Source organism: Anabrus simplex, chromosome 2, assembly GCF_040414725.1.
Source record: "Anabrus simplex isolate iqAnaSimp1 chromosome 2, ASM4041472v1, whole genome shotgun sequence".
Taxonomy (NCBI): Eukaryota; Metazoa; Arthropoda; class Insecta; order Orthoptera; family Tettigoniidae; genus Anabrus; species Anabrus simplex.
In genome coordinates, this window is record NC_090266.1 from 143,770,312 (window position 1) to 143,791,455 (window position 21,144).

At 41.0% G+C, this 21,144-nt stretch overlaps 1 protein-coding gene across 1 annotated transcript in view; it reads left to right on the top strand.

Annotated features, from left to right (window-relative positions):
• The first annotated feature begins 1,087 nt into the window (after nt 1-1,087).
• Nucleotides 1,088-21,144, top strand: part of Hmt-1 (ABC transporter ATP-binding protein/permease Hmt-1) — a 239,560-nt gene continuing 219,503 nt past the window's right edge. Inside the window, exons 1-2 of the mRNA XM_067140389.2 lie at nt 1,088-1,188; nt 20,658-20,972. Coding sequence (XP_066996490.2) covers nt 20,676-20,972 — 297 coding nt within the window. The 5' untranslated portion in view covers nt 1,088-1,188; nt 20,658-20,675. The remainder of the gene's footprint in view (nt 1,189-20,657; nt 20,973-21,144) is intronic.

The window sequence follows — 21,144 nt, forward strand, 5'->3', positions numbered from 1 at the left end:
ATCAATCTGGGGCTTGGTCTCTCCTTCGTCTGGGTTCCTAGTCATATGGGTATCTATGGGAATGAACAAGCGGATTTATTCGCTAAGCGAGCTGCTCGTGATGGGAAATCCCTACTTCAACTTGCCGTTCCTTTACCCGATTTTTACCCTGTTCTTAAACATTCTGCTTATCGTCAGTGGCAAGAAGAGTGGACTTGTTCTGATTCTTATAAAGGTCGCTTTTATTACAATATCCAGCCTTGTATTCCTCGCAATCCTTGGTATCTGAAGGGTAACTATTCTCGCCGTCACATTACAAACATTATTCGCCTTCGCTTTAATCATGCCCTTACTCCTCTGTATAAACATCGATTTAACCTCTCCCCTCATTCCTCCTGTCTATGTGGTACTCCGATTACTGATGTAAATCATTTATTTTTCCAAAGAACTGTGTATGATTCTTCTCGTCCGGCTTTTATTTCTCCTCTTGTCAGTCTCCAGAAATCTGTTCCCACCAACATCTGCTGTTTGCTTACCGATATGTCTCCTGCTATAATACATGCTATCAATCAATATTTGGATGATTCTCATATTCATTTGTAAATTACTGTCTTTTTCATTTTCGCATGGTTAAATACTCCTGCTTCCACTATTTTTTGTTTCTGCGCACTTCCGTTGTTATTGTTTCTCGTTGCTTAAGATGTGTACATAGACATAAGTGTTCACCTCTGTTCTTGTCGCCTTCGTAGTGTGAATAATTGCGTGCGATTTCGCATTATCAGTGTAATTTCACGATAATAAGTGTTGTGACTGGGTGAAATAATAGAGCCTATAACTTCTCTAACAACAACAACAACAAAAAACCACATGAGGCCTGGACAAACAACCTATCTTTGCACCAACTTTTAACAAAGAAATGGAGCATAGGATATATTACTTAATGAGAAAGTATTAGTTCTCTCATACTCATTTGCTCGTTATAATTACATATACTTTCTGTACCATTCTCACTAAACAGACACCATCCCTTTGCTTCGCAAGAGAAAGCTGTATAATTCACAGGTATTTTGGTGCTACTTTGGAACTCTTGGCACCCGTGATTCCTACACGTTCATCACGTGGTGGTGTAGCATGACTATTACACTCTGTTGTGCCGGCCAGAGGTCTTGAGTTGATAATATGTTCATCTTATTGTAAAATCTGTGTAAAGTATGTTTCTTTCTATTGGTTTAATGTATAGATTTGTTCTACGAACGTTTTCCTTTATGTATATGGTAACTTCGTCGATATGCTAAAGTTATACATAACCTGTGTTGAAATAGTGCGATGATGGTGCGCATTGTCTGTTATGTGTTTATAGCAAACAGTGTTAATTGGCAGAGTCCCTTAGTAATGTTATTCTCTGAGGTATAAACGTGGGAGCTGATCAAAACGCGTTCTAGAACTTGCCATCTTAAGGGAAAAGGAGCTTGACCGTTCATGGATCTGCCGGTAACTTTATTTTGCTGCAATCAATCAATCAATCAATCAGTCAGTCAGTCATTAATGATCTGCATTTAGGGCTGTCGTCGAGGTGGCAGATTCCCAATCAATTGTTTTCCTAGCTTTTTCTTAAGTATGTGCGAAGAACTTTGGAAATTTATCGAACATTTCCACTGATAAATTATTCCAAACACTTACTCTTCGTCCCATAAGCTAATATTCGCCCCAATCTGTCCTCTTGAATTGCTGCTTAATCCTCATATTGTGATCTTTCCTACATTTAAAAGCTCCGCTCAAGCTTATTCGTCTACTAATGTCATTCCACACCATCTCTCCACTGACAGTTTGGAGCATACTACTTACTCGAGCATTTCGGATCCTTACTCCCAAGTCTTCCCAGCACAAAGTTCGCAAGATTTTTGCAACACAACTCGTTCGTCTGAAATCACCCAGAACAAATCGTGCTGCTTTTCTTTGGATCGGGGCCTATGACCTTAGATGTTAGGCCCCTTTAAACAAAAATCATGATCATCATCATCATCATTTCTGTGGATCTTTTCCAGTTCTTGTATGAAGTAGTCCTAATGAGAGTCCGATACACTGGAACCATACTCTAATTGGGGTCTTAGCAAATAGGCCTACTTATGTGCCCTTTCCTAAATAACCTCTTAACCATGTGAAGATACCAGTAACCAACCTTGCTTTACAACCTCATTAATGTGAATACACCAATGAAGATCATGAGAACCGAGCATGTTGGCCGTGTGGTTAGGGGAGGGCAGCTGTGAGCTTCCATTCGGGAGATAGTGGGTTTGAACCCCATTGTCAGCAGTTATGAAGATGGTTTTCGATGGTTTCCCATGACCTTTTAAGGTCATGACTGTTTCCTTCCCACTCTTAGCCCTTTCCTATCCCATTGTTGCCATAAGACCTATCTGTGTCGGTGGGATATGAAGCCAGTTGTTAAGAAAAAATAATCATGAGCTCTGTTGTTCATATGGTCATAGGTACAAGTATTTAGTGTCTGTATTTGGCTGCTGGTTTATCAAAGCATTAGAGTTGCGAGAGAGTTTGGCAAAAAATTTTAAAAATATTCATCACACGGAGGTAGACATATGCAATCGACAAACATGGATGTACAAGGAGGTGATTTTATAACATCCATTTCCTTTTATTTTGATATTTTAAATTTTTTCATTGACTCTTTGATTTACAAAATATTTCAGAAACAGTCTTAAAGCATTTGCAGATCAGTAAGTGTGACCGGTGACTAAGATCACGATATCAGAAGTCCCATACAAATACAAGCTTCCTTCCTTATAATAATAATAATAATAATAATAATAATAATAATAATAATAATAGAAAAGGTACGCTTGAAAGAGCATTAGACTAATAGTTTATTCATCATTAAACACACATTGACCGGGTGAGTTGGCCGTGCGGTTAGAGGCGCGCAGCTGTGAGCTTGCATCCGGGAGACAGTGGGTTTGAATCCCACTGTTGGCAGCCCTGAAGATGGTTTTCTGTGGTTTCCCATTTTCACACCAGGCAAATGCTGGGGCTGTACCTTAATTAAGGCCACTGCTGCTTCCTTCCACTCCTAGACCTTTCCTATCCCATTGTCGCCATAAGATCTATCCGGGTCGGTGCAACGTATAACCACTAGCAAAAAAATATACACATTGTACAATAGGTTTTGTGTCCGGCTCCATGGCTAAATGGTTAGTGTGCTGGCCTTTGGTCCCGAGGGTCCCGGGGTCGATTCCCTGTCGGGACAGGGATTTTAACATTCATTGGTTAATTCCATTGGCTCGGAGGCTGGGTGTGTGTGCCATCTTCAACATTAGAATTCATCACAGGTAGGGCCCCATTCTCATAGTCGCGCAGGTCGCCTATGCGGCGTCAACTCGAAAGACCTGCACTCGGCCTCTTCGTAGGCCACACGCCATTATTATTAATAGGTTTTGTCATACATTTTGAAAGATATCCAATCTTAATTATATACACAATAAAATCTATTAACAAACGCGCGCACACTCACACGATGCATTGCATGTGTTCCATAGTTTCATCTTACAGTCGGGGATTTCTAAGAAAACATTGACTTTAGTATGATTTACCTGGGAATATACATGAACAGTTCAATGTTTGCTTAACTCAGATAATGACTTGCCTCTTTTCTCACATTTGATTAGGACCGCTGTGGGTGGGGGATACAGATGAAGAGTACATCCACGGTATCCCCAGCCTGTCGTAAGAGGCAACCAAGGGATGATGACGTTAGAACCATGAGATTACTCTTGATTAGTACCATTACGTGTGGAACACCATGGGTCGACGTTACTTGCAACGAGTACCACCTTGCGAGGAAAACAATGGGTCTACGTTGCATAGGAACAGTACCATTATGTGCAGAACACTGCGGGTCCGCGTGTTGCTTGTGATAAATATCAGAATGTGTCTGCGTTACCTATGAGTAGTACCTACCACTTTATGAGAAACACCATGGTTCTGCGTTTTGCCTGTGATTGGCACCGTGTGAGAAAAACCACAGGTTTGGCTGGCACCCACGGTAAGTACCACTATGTGATGAAAACCATTGGTGTGTGTTGCCTGAGAGTTATACCATTATGTGAGGAACACCATGGGTTTGTGTTGTCTGTGGGCATTACCATAATGTGTGATATGCCGTGGATCTACATTGCCTGTGATTAGTACCACTATATGAGCAACACCTTGAGCATACGTGGCCTGTGATTAGTTCCACTAAGTGAGGAACACCACGGAAACACCGGCGCCCATGATTTGTCCCACTATGTAGGAACACCATGGGTCTGCGTTGCTTGTGAGTAGTACTCTTACGTGCAAAACACCGTAGGTTTGTGATACCTGTGAGTGGCGCCATTGTGTAACATACCATGGGCCTACGTTACCTGTGATAAGTACCACCATTAGGCAAACACTATGAGTCTACGTCACCTGTGATTAGTACCACTCTAGGAGAACACAGTCGTTCTGCTTTACCAGTGATTAGTATCATTATGAGGGGCTGGTGACCTGGATTTTGAACCCCATTAGATAAGGATCATCCCAGTACTTTACGGTATTGTGAATTGGATCCACTGATTATTTTTGTTTCACGATCATTTTTTCATCATCATTCATTTTAGATTCTAGTCAGTGGATACCTTTTGAAGTTTTAAATTTCATTTCTTTCACCTCGTACCATTAGGTGCCATTGATCTAGCTGTTAGGCCTTTTTAAATGACGAACATTATCATCATAAGCCTCCGTGGCTCAGGCGGCAGCGCGCCGGCCTCTCACTGCTGGGTTCCATGGTTCAAATCCTGGTCACTCCATGTGAGATTTTTGTGCTGGACAAAGCGAAGGCAGGGTAGGTTTTCTCCGGGTACTCCGGTTTTCCCTGTATCTTTTATTCCAGCAACACTACAATATATTTCATTTCATCTGTCATTCATTACGGTAATCATTGCCCAAGAGGAGTGCGACAGGCTTCGGCAGCCGGCACAATTCCCATCCTCGCCGCTAGATGGGAGCTTCATTCATCCCATTCCTGACCTGGTCGAATGACTGGAAACAGGCTGTGGATTTTCATTTCATTATCATCATAATCATCATCATCTCATTTGATTAGGTGGTAATGTTCATTTACACTGTTTACTGTATAGAGTGCAGATACAGTCTTGGGCGGGTTGGTGAAATTTTTGTTCTTGAGCAGATTTTGTGGGGAAACCATCAATTACACGTCTTGTGATGACCCTTCTTTGATCTTGGATTTTTGTGGTCCTGCTTCGGTCAGTCATTGCGTTCCTGCTGTAGAATTTGAGTTCTATTCCAGCTTGCTTCCTCTTCCTTGAATCTAGAACTGTCGTAGGATCTGTTAGATGGTAAGAATAGCTTCGTCTAGATGTCCTCAGTGAAGGAGGTTTCTTCTGTACTTTCATAAACAAGTCTCGGTGGTGCAGAGTCTTGGGCGGGTTGTTTTGAAGTTCTTTATAAGGTGAGACCAGAGTCATGTCTTTAATTTTTTTCTGTTCTGTTCATGCCACTCACTATCAGTTTGTTCCACATGATGTCGATCTTGTAGGTGACAACTGGTGTTATGACTGTTTCGAACAGTTTCATTGCGGTGGGAAGGGAAACTGTGTATGAATTTTTTATGATATATATATGTAGTCCTGACTGCTGCAGCTGTTCTATTTTGTATGTGTTGATTGAAGGGCGTGTTTGTGGGTTGGAGTGTAATGCCTAGGTAATTGAGTTAGTTCACAATTCCTAACAGTCTGTCCTTTAGTGTGAGGGTGTCATTCACATGATCTTCTGAAAACCATTTGTAGTGTCTTCCATTTGTTTATCGTGCGGGCCGATTTTCTGTTTTTTTGGGCGTGTTTTGAAGTTCTTTATAAGGCGAGACCAGAGCCATGTCTTCTGCATACATTATTTGAGTAGTTGAGTAGTCTTTAGTAATATTGACGATGTCCGATGTAGCTATGTTGAAAGGTAAGGGCTTAAGGGGTCTCCTTCGAGTATGGCAGTTGTCTGTATCGCTTCATTTGATGTAGTGTCTTTGTCATTAATGTTACTATTAGGTTGTAGGCTAAGATAGTTTCTATGATTGCAACAAGAGGGTGGTCTCCGATTATTTGCTTTAATTTTTCAATGAGGTTTTCTCTGTTCTGCTCTATAGCTTTCATGTTATCTATTAATCTGCATAGAACTCCCCTTTTGGTCTCTTTAGAGCTTCTTGTGCTTCCCCGTGGAGTTGTTTTACTGCTTGTAGAGTGTTCCTTTTCTGAAACCAATATGATGTCTGATATGCAGACATGCATTTCATTTGTTAGACTAGCTTTTTCATTAAGATCTTGGTGAACTGTTTAAATATATTGCTCTCAGGTGCAACGCCTCTGTATGATTTTGGGTCCTTTGTGCTCCCTTTTCACTTATATAAAACTTTTGCTGTTGCTGCTGTTCAAACTTCTGGGATTCTGGTCATGTTAAGTCACTGATTAAGTAGTTAAGTGTATTCGGGAGATAGCGGGTTCGAAACCCCATTGTCGGAAGCCCTGAAGATGGTTTCCTGTGGTTTCCCATTTTCACACCAGCAGGCTGTACCTGAATTAAGGCCATGGCCGCTTCCTTCTCACTCCTAGCCCTGTCCTGTCCCATCGTCGCCATAAGACCTATCTGAGTCGGTGTGACGTAAAGCGACTTGTAAGAAAAAAGAAAAGGTAGTTAAGTATTGGGAGGAGGTACTCTTGAAAGGCTTTGATATGCTCCATGAAGATATTGTCTGGTCCAGCAGCTTTTCCCTGTTTTGTTGATTGCGTTGTTTTTCTTTTTTATTCTTCTTCCACAGTTATTTGGCTGTAGGTAGTAGTGTTGCTCTAGGGGCGGTTGCGTTGTATGCCTCTTCCTTCCTATTTTGATTGTAGATTTCTGAGAATTGTCTCTCCCAGGTTTCCATTGGGATCCCCCTTGTCTTTGTCGGGTTGCCTTTTCCTTCAGAACAACAAAAGGGATCTGTTTTTGCATCCGCTAGTTTTCTGGCTTGCGTTTCTAGGAATTCAGATCTTTTTGTCTTTAGGAGCTGTTGTAAGCTTTTCTCTTGTTTGCGTATTTTCTTAAGTCATTGGTTGTCACGGTCGTCTGCCTGATGCAATGCAGGTAATTTGTCTTTCCTCCTAGTGTAGCAGTGGCTATCAAACTATTTCTTAGTGTATCATCTTTTAGCTTGTATGGTGCTGCTCTGGAGTACTTCATTGGTTATTTCCATCGCTTCATCTAGATGGCCCTTGGCTAAGGTTTTTCTTGCTTTGTCTAATTCCTCCATGTCTTGCAGGTTTCTAGAGGGTTTTATGCTATTGGGTATTACTTCTTGGGTGTTCTGTCATTATTGGAATGTGTTTTCTGATTAGGACTGCTCCTGATGATCATAGACCTTCCTGCATCTTTATGGTTAGTTTCTTTCCCCTATAGAATACTAAGTCTATTACACTGAAGCTATTAGGAGTGAATTGTTTTCATATCTTTGCTGTTGACCAGGGAGAAGCCCTTTTCTTCTCAGTTTCGATTACCTGTTCCGCCTTTGTGCTTGGTTTATTGAGTCTGCATTTCAGGTCTTGTATGATTATTACTTTATCCTCAATTGTTACATGTGCCATTGCCCATTCAATAATGACCTCACTTCTCTTCTCTGAGGAGATGTATAAGCCTTTCAGAGCTGCTAGAGGGAGATTTTGATGATGCCTTTTTTACTCTCTTGTTCCTTGTTATAGTTCCTGCTGTAGTTTTGAGAAAGAATGATACTCTTGCTGGTCTGCCTCCTGTAGGTGTTGAATACCTGTGAAATCCATAAAATCCAGGTATGTCTGTAGGTTCTAGAAGGAGAGTCTCCGTGATTGTGTGTCTGTCTGTTAGGTCTTCAGCCCAGAGGCTGGTTGGATCCTCAAATAGTACCACCAAATGCTATGCACTTATAAGAAAACCACAAAAAACAATGTCAGTTCCAAAGAAAATCACAAAAAACAATGTCAGTTCCAAAATGAGGCATACTAGGCAAGATGAGGAGTGAGATAGTTTGCCATTGCTTTCCTCGCTGTGCCAGGCAGTGCTATTGTAGCATGACTGACCCTATGAGCAACACCTTTCATAAGAGTATGTTTATGCTGCAGCTTCGCTGCTGGCTCATGGATGCTCGCCCTAGTACCCCGCTGCTGGCTATAGCCTGGCTGCTCGCCATGGAGCTTTTATCCTGCAGCAGCCCCGCGCGCACGCTGCTGGCAGCTCTCAGCTGTAGTCGAAAATTCAAAACAGAGGAACTGATAGTTAAGGCGGTTTGTATTTTGCATAATTTGATTATAGATATAGAGGACATGAACACTTAGACTACGAAGACGTACTTCCAAGAGCTACCCCATCGAGGAGAAACAACACAGCTCCAGCTGAAGCTTCTGAAGTGCAGAATAAATTCAGATATTTTTTTAACGAGTGAGTCGCAGTTCTGTTGGCGAGTGTATCTTACAATAATTTGGTGTAGGTACTGAATGTGAAATAAAAAGTGTAAAATACTTCGTCTGGATTTTTCAGTGCATTTCTACTGCGGGAGTTGATTGAAGAATGAAGCTACAAATGCTTCATTTCGTAATTTAATAGTGTACTTTTGAATAATGTAAAATAGGGGGTTATGGAGTATCTCATTTTGACTTTAGTTAGGTATCCTTAACAAAATGTGTTTACAGTTTGAAAAATAACTGTCGAACTTTCCATGAAAAACGAGGTACTTTATATAAATCACCTCCTTGTAATGATAGAGGTCCCCAAAATGGCAAGAATAAAAGAACAAAGTTGACGTAATCGTTCCGCATATTTTGCCACGTCATTCCATAGTTTGATGATGATGATGCTTGTTGTTTAAAGTGGGCTACCATGTAGGTCATCGGCCCTTAGTCCGACTCGTTGGCTGAACGGTCAGCGTACTGGCCTTCGGTTCAGAGGGTCCCGGGTTCGATTCGGCCGGGTCTGGAATTTTAACCTTGATTGGTTAATTCCAATGGCACGGGGGCTGGGTGTATGTGTTGTCTTCATCATCATTTCATCCTCATCACGACGTGCAGGTCGCCTACGGGAGTCAAATAGAAAGATCTGCTTCTGGCGAGCCGAACCCGTCCTGGGATATCCCGGCACTAAAAGCCATACGGCATTTCACTTCATCGGCCCCTAATGGTACGAGATGAGACGAAATGGATTAAAAGTTATAATTAACCCATTGACATGGATTAAAAAATGATAATGATGAGGAAAATTATTATGAATTTAAAATAAGTAGTGGATCTAATTCGCAATGCCTTATTTTCTTCTAAAGTTAAAAAGAGTAAAACGTAATAAAATTGAATAAGGTACTGACATAGAAGTAAAATAATATATTTAATTCCAATTAAAAATACACAAAGATAAACACATAGTCAATAGAAAATATAGGTTTTTTTGCTAATTTTTTACGTCGCACCGACACAGATAGGTCTAATGGCGACGATGGGATAGGAGAGGCCTCTGAATAGGAAGAAAGCTGCTTTGGTCTTAATTAAGGTACAGCCCCAGCATTTTCCTCGTGTGAAAATGGGAAACCACGGAAAACCATTTTCAGGGCCGCCGACAGTGGGGTTTGAACCCACTGTCTCCAGGATGCACGCTCACAGGTGCACGCCCCTAATCGCACGGCCAACTCGCCCGGTAGAGTAAAATACTAGTTAACAATAAACCAATTAAAATACAAATTTAAATTTTACTTTTAAACACAATATAACAAGCCACTCTCCCTCATAAAACGTAGGAAAAGGTCTACTGGCCGCTCGTCATCTCGTCACTCCTTTTATCTCATATGAAACTCTTGTGATGATCCGCATGCCGCTTATTCCAAATCACATTGCGTTCGAAGACAGGTTCAGATAGCAAGTGAGCAAGTGATCACTGAACGTGTGTATAGAGTGCGGAGAGAGGAAGAGTGGGAGAGCGACTGACCTTGAAAGAACCAATCACAGTCCAAGTTACAGGATAGCCGGCGATGGGCCAGGCTCGAAAATCAAACGTGTTTGAGACCATGGATGTGGCGAGGATAGCAGCCAGCAGCGCAGCTATGAGCCGGGCTCCAGAGTAAAAGCACTGATTGAGATACATTGGTTTGTTTCATCATCGCCTAACATCGAGCAGCGAGGCTTGGCGATGTGCCAGCAGCCAGGCTGCAGCATAAACGTACCCTAACACTCAGACATACTGGTTGTGCTCCGAGTGTCATTACTTAGGACTACCCACACTCAGCAGCTTCCATATTGTCACAGCCATGGATGAGACTGGGACTTCAGTGGAAGCTACACTTTACTCTGGCCTGTGCCAAGAGATGGATGAAAAAGTACTGTATCCATCAAGAAATGACAGCAGGCACTCTCAGCGATTGTAATATCAAATTGAAAAGTTAATTTTGGTGGTACATATTTCAGAGTGTTTATTAGACACTCAGCATTTCACAGAAATATTTTAAAGATCCTAGTCGAAAGATGATCCTTCATTTCTCCGCTGGCCTCGGAAGAAATAAAATCATCTTACAGGGATCTCTGTTGGCCAGATGTCTGGGTTTTTTGCTTCCTGAAGAAATTCTAGTGGGATCCAGACTTTCAATGTTTTCTTGACTCCTTTGGTGTCCAGATATTCACAACTGACTTATTGTATTCCGTTCCTGTGGAGATATTTTGTTACAGACTCATCCATGATGGCAGCTTTTACCTTTCCTACATAGAGTCAGGGAGTTCTACTAGCTGATAGGAATTCCGCGTCGTAGTGTGGCTTACTACTGATGATGATGATGATGATGATGATGTCACATCTGTGCCTTCTTTCCACAACATAGGCCCACGTTTCATTATCTGCAACTTGTTCGTCAGCTCTCGATGGGGGTGTGTGAGCTTCTGCCACGGCGTTGTTTGTATCAGCTTGGCTGTAGTTAATTTTCTGATGGGTTCCTTAGGATTTTCTCTTTTGTATTATCTGAGATCACAGTGATGTCCTGTTCAGGTCTTGTCGTTGGGGCTGCTAGGAGTCTTCGTTTGTTGGGGGCTCTAGCAGTTTCAGTGATTGTTTCTGCCAGTGGGAATTCTTCTTTTTGTGATAGCCTATTTGTTGTTGTTGTTGTTGTTCATTCTTCTCCTTCTTTCCCTTCTTTGTCTTCATATTCTGGCCTTGTGTTGTATTCAGTAGTTAACTTTGAAAGGGCTTCTCCCATTTCATTCATTTTTGTATTTTTTTTCTGTTGTTACTGCTTTTAGTTCTTGTAGCATTCTCCTCCCGGCCTATTATAGGGTGAAGTCTTGTTCTCAGTTGAAACAAAGCCATAGGCCTACAACTTTTGACTTCTCTTTGTTGGTAATTTTTTGAGCATTGAATTCCTCTTGTTGTGGTCCTGCACATGATAGGTGGTGCCATTTCTCGCAGACCCCATTGCATAATACGGCATTCCCATTCTCTTCCACTCACTTGTCACAGATGGGGCAGATTTTGAGTCTGTCCAAATGGCATAACTGTTTGGCAAGAATATGGATAGACTCAAAATCTGCCCTTCTTTATAGTTATGCTGTATGTTTCTAGACAGTGACAGCAACTTCCTTATGAAATGTCAGTCGATCATTCCTGGGTACCAGCATGGAGTAATGCATGGGTGTAATGAAAATATTGAACAATAGGCTGTTCACAGTACTGCCATAAGTTTTGTCAGTACTTTCAATGCATATAACTACTAAATTAAACTACGCAAACTCTTTAAATACATATATTCTGTGTAAAACAAGAAAAATGCTACAGGACGAACATACTCTTATTTGAAATGATCACCATGTGTGGCAATACAGTGGCAAAGACATTGAGGCCACTCATCAATAGCTGCATGAATTGTGTCCAGTGTAATTTCTTTGAAAGCTGACGTGATTGATATTTTTAACATCTTAATATTGCAGTGCAGTTTTTGACATGCCTCGAGCTTCTGCCACAGAGAATAATCCAATGGATTGTGGTCTGGACTTCCACTAGGCCAGTCAGCAGCAGCGATGAACTGTGGGACATTGGTTGCCAACTACTGCTCCATCATTTTTGCTTTGTGTGTTGGAGCACTAACCCGCTGAAAAAATCCACGATTTTCCTTCAGTCAGCTTCAAATTGATACGTGGTATCACCTTTTCCAACATTGTCTGGTAAACAGCTGCAGAAGTCTTTACTCCACCTTCACAAAAATGCACCTCCGATGCTCCCCGCCAGAAAACTGCCTACCATACCATGACAGAAGCAGGGTGATGTCCTACTCTGCTCACTTTCTCTCTTGCTTCCTTGGAGGACCATGCGTACACACGATTGTTTTGGTTGTTGAACGGCTCCTCCACAGTGAATATTTTTTTCATCTGTGAATAGGATGTTGTGATAGTGGCTATCTCCATACGTCATTAACAAAGCCTGGGATCGAACCCGGCGTATCTCCTTTAATTCTTCAGTTACCGGGCAAATTGGCCGTGCGGTTAGGGGCGCGCAGCTGTGAGCTCGCATCCGGGAGATAGTGGGTTCGAATCCCGCTGTCGGCATCCCTGAAGATGGTTTTCCGTGGTTTCCCGTTTTCACACCAGGCAAATGCTGGGGCTGTACTTTAATTAAGGCCACGGCTGCTGCCTTCCTATTCCGAGTCCTTCTTGTCCCATCATCGCCATAAGACGTATCTGTGTCGGTGCAACGTAAAGCAGATAGCAAAAAAAAAAATTTCTTCAGTTAGTAAATGCTGTGTGTATCTTTTATATGCACCAACATGCAAATCATCCTTCAAAATACGTGACAATTCGTGGAGATATATTCATTTCACAAGACAAAATTGTTTGTTTATGCAAAAAATTGTGACGAATCCTTGCACGAACAGCATTCACAACTTTGTTTCTGTGTGCCCCCAGGATGGACCGATCTGACGCGGTCATCATTTGTACCCGTTTGTTTAAACCGTGCTATTGTCCGAATCACAAACCGTTCATTTACACCGACAGGTTTCAGCATAGAAAAAATTTCCTTAGCTTGCTTTCCGCAATGAAATAACGCCAGTACAGCGATACAATTCTCATACTCTCCCCACTCCATCTTACACTGCTGTTGGCTCACTGCAAGCCGGTAACTGGTGGAGTCGTGAAGGTGACCTTGTGGACGATGACATACAGTGTTGCCATGCTTCTGCATTCACAGTAACCATACTACAGCTCATTTAGATTTTACTTTGTATAAATCTAGGTAAAGAAGTATGTTATCTAAGACCACTTCAGAAGTTTCTGAATATATCAGTCTAGAGAGAAAGAGAGTGAGAGAGCAGAAAATTTGTGTACAGACTTAAAATTTGGCTTTAGATTGGACGATGTTGTTGTCTTAACAATTTAAAACAAATGGCCTATTACCTTCTCTATCGCGATTGACCTATCTAAGGCATTTCGGGAATTCAGATTGGGACAAAGAAATTAGAGATGAAGTTGGCTGGTTGAATTCTGTACTGATCATAATTTAGTTGCTAATACTTGGTTCACCGGGCGAGTTGGCTGTGCGGTTAGGGGCAAGCAGCTGTGCGTTTGCATCCGTGACATAGTGGGTTCGAATTCCACTGTCGGCAGCCCTGAAGATGGTTTTCTCTGGTTTCCCATTTTTCACACCATGCAAATCAATCGATCAGTCGCTACTGATCTGCATTTAGGGCAGTCGTCCAGGTGGCAGATTGCCCATCTCTTGTTTTCCTAGCCTTTTCTTAAATGATTGCAAAGAAATTGGAAATTTATTGAACATCTCCCTTGGTACATTATTCCAGTCCATAACTCCCCCTCCCCTACAAACAAATATTTGCCCCAGTTTGTCCTCTTAAATTCCAGCTTTATCTTTATATTGTGATCTTTCCTACCTTTAAAGACACCACTCAAACTTATTCGTCTACTGATGTCATTCCACGCCATCTCTCCACTGGCAGCTCGTCTCCTTTCTCCCAGGTCTTCCCAGCCCAAACTTTACAACATTTTTTCAGCGTTACTCTTTTGTCGGAAATCACCCAGAACAAACAGAGCTGCTTTTCTTTGGATTTTTTCCAGTTCTTGAATCAAGTAATCCTGGTAAGGTTCCCATAAACTGGAACCATACTCTAGTTGGGGTCTTACCAGATACTTATATGCCTTCTCCTTTACATCCTTACTACAATCCCTAAATACCCTCATAACCATGTGCAAAGATCTGTACCCTTTATTTACAATCATATTTATGTGATTACCCCCCAATGAAGATCTTTCCTTGTGTTTACACCTAGGTACTTGCAATGATCCCTAAAAGAAACTTTCACCCCATCAACGCAGTAATTAAACTGAGAAGAGTTTTCCTATTTGTGGAACTCACAACCTGACTTTTAACTCTGTTTATCATCATACCATTGCCTACTGTCCATCTCACATTATCAAGGTCATTTTGCAGTTGCTCACAATCTTGTACCTTATTTATTACTCTGTACAGAAAGCCTTTTCTCTGATTCCGCTTCTTTACACATATCATTGATATATATAAGAAAACATAAAGGTCGGGAATACTGCTTTGAGGAATTCCCCTCTTAATTATTACAGGGACAGATAAAGCTTCGCCTACTCTAATTCTCTGAGTTCTGTTTTCTCGAAATATAGCAACCCATTCAGTCACTCTTTTGTTCTAGTCCAGTTGCACTCATTTTTGCCAGTAGTCTCCCATGATCTACCCTATCAAATGCCTTAGATAGGTCAATCGCGATAGTCCATTTGAGCTCCTGACTAGGATATCTGCTATATCTTGCTGAAATCCTACAAGTTGAGCTTCAGTGGAATAACCTTTCCTAAACCCAAACTGCCTTCTATCAAACCAGTTATTAATTTCACAAACATATCTAATATAATAAGAAAAAATGCTTTCCCATAGCTTACATCCAATGCATGTCAGACTGACTGGTCTGTAATTTTCAGCTTTATGTCTATCACCCTTTCCTTTATACACATGGGCTACTATAAACGGTCACTTCCTTCCAACTCCTAGGCCTTTCCTATCCCATCGTCGCCATAAGACCTATCTGTGTCAGTGCGACGTAAAGCCACTAGCAAAAAAATACTTTGTCAAACACCATAAACGACAGCTGTATACATGGAAGAGACCTGGAGACACTGAAAGGTGTTAAATAGACTTTATTACAATTAGGCAGAGATTCAGAAACCAGGTGCTGGATTGCAAAACTTTCGTAGGAGCAGACATAGACTCTGACCACAACTTGTTAGCCATGAAATGCCATCTGAAGTTGTAGAAATTGATGAAAGGAATACAAGGAGATGGGATCTAGACATGTTGAAAGAAAAGAGTGTGAGGGATTATTTCAAGGAACATGTTGTACAAGGACTAAATGGAAAGGCTGACGGAAGCACAATAGAGGAAGAATGGACAGTCGTGAAGAATGAGGTCGGTAGGGCTGGTGAAAAAGTGTTAAAAAGGAAGGAACAACTAAGAATCAATGGATATCTCAGGAGATACTGCACCTGATTGATGAATGACAAAATACAAGAATGCAAAAAAAAAAAAATGGAGAGGGCAGAAAGGAATACAGGCAATTAAAGAATGAAGTGGATAGAAAGTGCAGGACAACTAAGGAAGTATGGCTGAAGGAGAAGAGCAACGATATTGAAGGTTGTATGGTCCTAGGAAAAGTAGATGCTGCATACGGGAAAGTCAAGGAAACCTTTGGGGACAGGATATCTTGGTATATGAATATTAAGAGCTCAATGGAAAACCACTTCTAGGGAAAGAAGACATGGCAGGAACATATCCAACAGTTGTATCAAGGTAAAGATGTAGATGATATGATTCTGGAACAAGAAGAGGCTGTTGATGCTGATGAAATGGGAGACCCAATTTTGAGGTCAGAATTCGATAGAGCTTCGAGAGACATAAATAGGAACAAGGCACCTGGAATTGATGACATTTCCTCTGAATTACTGACTGCCTTAGGAGAAACCAGCATGGCAAGGTATGTAGGATGCATGAGACGGGAGAAGTGGGATCTGATTTTCGGAAGAATGCTGTTATACCTATTCCCAAGAAAGCCATTGCTGACAAGTGTGAAACCTACTGCACCATTAGTTTAGTATTTCATGCCTGCAAAATTTTAACACATATTATTTACAGAACAATGGAAAGAGAAGTTCAAAGTGGGTTGGGAGAAGATAGGTTTTGCTTCAAAAGAAATGTAGGAACATGTGAAGCAATCCTTTCTTTAGTCTCATCTTAGAAGATAGACTTAAGGAGGACCATTCCATGTACATGGCATTCATAGAACTAGGAAAAGCATTCAATAATATTGATTGGACCAAGTTATTTGAGATTCTGAAGGTGATCGGGTTCAAATACCGAGAGCGAAGAATTATCTACAATCTGTATGAAGATCAGTATGAAGTGATAAGAATCAAAGGCTTCGAAAACGAAGCAGCAATCTGGAAAGGAGTGAGTCAAGGCCACAGTTTCTCCCCTCACCTTTACAGTGTTTATATAGAATAGGCAGTAAAGTAAATCAAAGAGGAATTTGGAAAGGGAATCACAATAGAAAGAGAGGAAATCAAACCGTGATATTTGCTGATATTGTTATTTAATCTGAGACTGCAGAAGATCTAGAGGAATTGCGGAATGGTATGAACAGAGTTTTGGGAACAAATTAAGGTTATGCAGGTAATATTAGATCAGGAAATGAAGTCTTAAAGGAAATAGCTGAATGTTGTTACTCGGGTAGTAAAACAACTAATGATGGCATAAGTAAGGACGACATAAAATGCAGACCAGCACAAGCAAGGAAGAGCTTTGTTAGGAAAAGAAATTTGCTTACTTCGAACATTGATATAGGAATTAGATGTTTTTGAAGACTTTCGTCTAGAGAGTGGCATTGTATGGAAGTGAAACATGGATGATAACTAGCTCAGAAAGAGAATAGAAGCTTAGATGGATAGATCGAATCACGAATGAAGAGATACTGAATTAAATATGTGAGAGGAGATCGATTTGGCTAAATTTGACAAGAAGAAAGGATAGAATGGTAGAACACATCTTCAGACACCCAGGACTTGTTCGGTTGGATTTTTGAGGGAAGTGTTGGCTGTAAGAATGGTGGGGTAGACCAAGATAAGAATATGACATGCAGATGTAGGATGTATAGTTACGTAGAAATTAAAAATGTTAGCACGGGATAGGATGGCATGTAGAGCTGCATCAAACCCGTCTTTGGACTGATGGTTCAACAACAACATGATTACAAGTTCAGACCAAATGAAGCATACGTCACAGTAAAGGGTGCACAAACTGTCGCATCAATACACAGTGTACTCCCCTCTGGCGGCAATGCAGGCATGTATTCACACGTGCAAATGGTCATAAAGGTGCGGAATGACATCCTGCGATAGATTGTCCCAAGCATCTTGCATCTTTTGATGCAATTTGGCAGTGGTTCTTGCAGGCTTCGGAGAAATGCTTAAGTTCCCGCTTCATCATGTCCCATACGTGTTCCTATGGTGGGAGATCCGGTGATCTTACTGGCCAGGGCAGTTGTACTCCATGTAAAGCACGTTGTGTCACAGCAGCTGTATGTGGATGTGCATTCTCCTGCTGAAAAAGCACATCACCTTCCTGTCGAAGAAATGACAGTAGCTCGGGGACAACAACCTGTACAATGTAGCGGGCACTGGTTACGTTACCCTGCAGAAACACCACCTGTGACCACGAGTTGTAACTGATGGCCCCCCCCCACACCATGAAGCCTGAAGCCTGGGGTGGGACCTGAGTGTTGTGGGCAGGTGCACTCTTGAATAGGCCGCTCATCAGGCCTTCGCCGTACATGTGTACATCCTTGATTTACTAGTTTCATTTCCGTATTGATAGTTCGCGTATGTATAGACAAGAAAAGGTTCCACCTTATCAATACAATATTTATTATTGTAAGAATTAACTTACAGGACCGGTACATGAGTACCTTTACATTTGTGTCAAGCATTAATTAATATGTCCTTTCTTAAAGGGAGATGCCATAAGAAGCATTATGTCTAAGTGTCCAAATTGGGCATGTTGAATGTGAAATTGTTATATATTATGATTCAGGTACTTAGGTATAGAGCTATCTCTTTAGGACTAGAATTTGTTTGTAAAACCTAACTTAAAAGCTTAAATCTAAATTACGAATACATTAAAGACATTAAAATACACAGTACATGTTAAAATCCTTTAAAATAATGAATATAAAACATTTCATAGAAATGAATGTATGCGTCTTGCGTGTAGGCTATCTATGTTCTCGTTTGAGTCCAATGTTATAAATAATTAAGTGCTTGCATTCATAGGCAATGTTGTAGCCCTATTGGGAAGTCTTATTGTATATTTAAATGTCTCCACTTTTTTGTGTGCGTGTGTGCGTGTGTGTGTTGGTTTTTTTTTTTTTAAAGCTTCTATTGTTAACAAAATCCGGTATATAGACGGAGGTAAGTATGTGCAGCTGTGAGTGGAATATTATCTTCAAGTATTGGAGGAAGTTGTGGTCTAGAAGTATTTCTTGATGCAGAGTGGTGGCTCCTTCCTCGTCTATAACTGTATGCTGATGTATGTTATTATTGCTCAGATCAAAAATTAGATGTTGGCTTTTCAGGCGTTTGCTCTATTAACCAGCATTTCGTCTTAGGTCTGACACTAGACTCGTCAGAGTGGGATGTGTCAGACATCAAAAATCAGATCAAAAATTAGATGTTGGCTTTTCAGGCGTTTGCTCTATTAACCAGCATTTTGTCTTAGGTCTGACACTAGACTCGTCAGAGTGGGATGTGTCAGACCCTACCCACTGATGCTGGGGTGTATGCAGGTGAACTTATCAGAAGCCTCTGACGAGTCTAGTGTCAGACCTAAGACGAAATGCTGGTTAATAGAACAAACGCCTGAAAAGCCAACATCTAATTTTTGATCTGATTTTTGATATGCTCTATTGGTGGAAAAATATCTAATTCCCTCCATGGGAATTTAGAATTACCATTTGTTATTATTGCTGTCGTGGTTGGGTTGCGTTGAATTTGAGTGCTTGGCGTGTACTGTCTATATACTGGATTTTGTTAACAATAGAAGCTTTTCACCACACACACAAGTGGAGACATTTAAATATACAATAAGACTTCCCAATAGAGCTACAACATTGCCTATGAACGCAAGCACTGAATTATTTATAACATTGGACTCAAACGAGAACATAGATAAACACAAGACGCATACATTCATTTCTATGAAATGTTTTATATTCATTATTTTAAAGGATTTTAACATGTACTGTGTATTTTAATGTTTTTAATGTATTTGTAATTTAGATTTAAGCTTAAGTTATGTTTTACAAACAAATTCTAGTGCTATAGAGATAGCTCTATACCTAAGTACCTGAATCATAATATATAACCATTTCACATTCAACATGCCCAATTTGGACACTTAGACATAATGCTTCCTTATGGCATCTCCCTTTAAGAAAGGACATATTAACTAATGCTTGACACAAATGTAAAGGTATTCATGTACAGCTGATGATGACTATTTAAAAGTCGAAGCCGGTCCTGTAAGTGAATTCTTACAATAATAAAAATTGTATTGATAAGGTGGAACCTTTTCTTGTCTATACATACATGTGTACATCCATCACTTGCATGCATACAAACACAACCTAGTCTCGTCACTGAAGACAATAGAGCACCATTACCCTCTCCAGTCATCTCTCATGACACCAGAGTAGCAGCGCTTGGCGGTGTTGTGTCAGTGGTAGCCTGGCCAGAGGCACACGTGATTGCAACCCTGCTGCTAACAGACTGTTCCCAATGGCCCTTGGCAACACAGCAGGTGCAGCGTGTGAGCAGATTTCGTTCCTGGGTGATGTTTGATCGGCCACTGCTGCTTGCACAATGCATTAATCTTGACGTGCGCCTGTACTACGTGGACGTCCGGAGCGTGATCTATGGGTGTGGGAATGTTCTACAGACCACTGCTGAAAGGAGCAACACACCACCTATAGATTGTCCCAACATGTGCAGCAATCTGTTGATACGTCTATCCAGCTTCCCACAGGCCCACATTGCGACCCCGTTCAAATGGCCCCGGTTGTTCAACAGGAGTACGTACTTGTTGGTTGGGCATGGTTGTACCCTAGAATGTATGTTGCAAACACTGTTCACCTCTAACCTAGAGTTATAACAGAGTGCACGCAGGCAGGCCTTCTGAGCGCCATCTGATCGCCGATGTCCATGACAAATGAATAACCCCTCAGTATGCACATATACCCTGGTGCCACTGAACACAGTCCTTGAGGATGTCGCATGATTTTTCCGTCAGTGTAGTTGAATGGATACTTGGGTTCTGGAGAACCTTCACAATCCAGGCTATCATAATAAGATGCTTTTAGTTCACTAGAATGTTGACTATGATAACTGTGTTCCTAAAGTAATGCTGTAGCATTGTTTTGTAAACATAATTACAAAAGACTATATTTTTGTGTAAATTTGCATTACTTGTAGTAATATTATTTGAAAATTTTTGTTACATGCTAATAAGTTGTGTTACAATTTCAGGTAGCTGAGATCTCCAAAATGTTGTACTGTCCTCCAAATGTTACTCTTAGTGAAGTATGGGTTAATCATGGCACCTCAAGATGTTTCATGGAGACCATTTCACCAAGCATAGTGGCAGGAATTTTATTTATTTTTGGTGCTTTTGAAGTCCGAATGTACAGAAAATATGGAACACGGATTTCATCAATCTCGCTTCCACAGTCAAATCTGTACCACTTGCAGATCTTTCTCTCCATTCTAATGCCTTTGATAGCAGCTGCAAGATTTGTGGTACAGTTTACTCTGCTGTATGGAGGAGTTGTGTATGGTTACATGGTAAGTGTACTAGTTCGTAGTTGTTCAAGATGAATTTAACTTATTGCATACTGTTCAGCCAGGCAATAAGGTAATGATAGAAATATTTCCAGTAGATTCACTTCACAAATATTATGAAGTAGTTGGGAAAGCTTTAGGCAGTTTATGAGAAGGAAATCAAGCAGTATTTTAT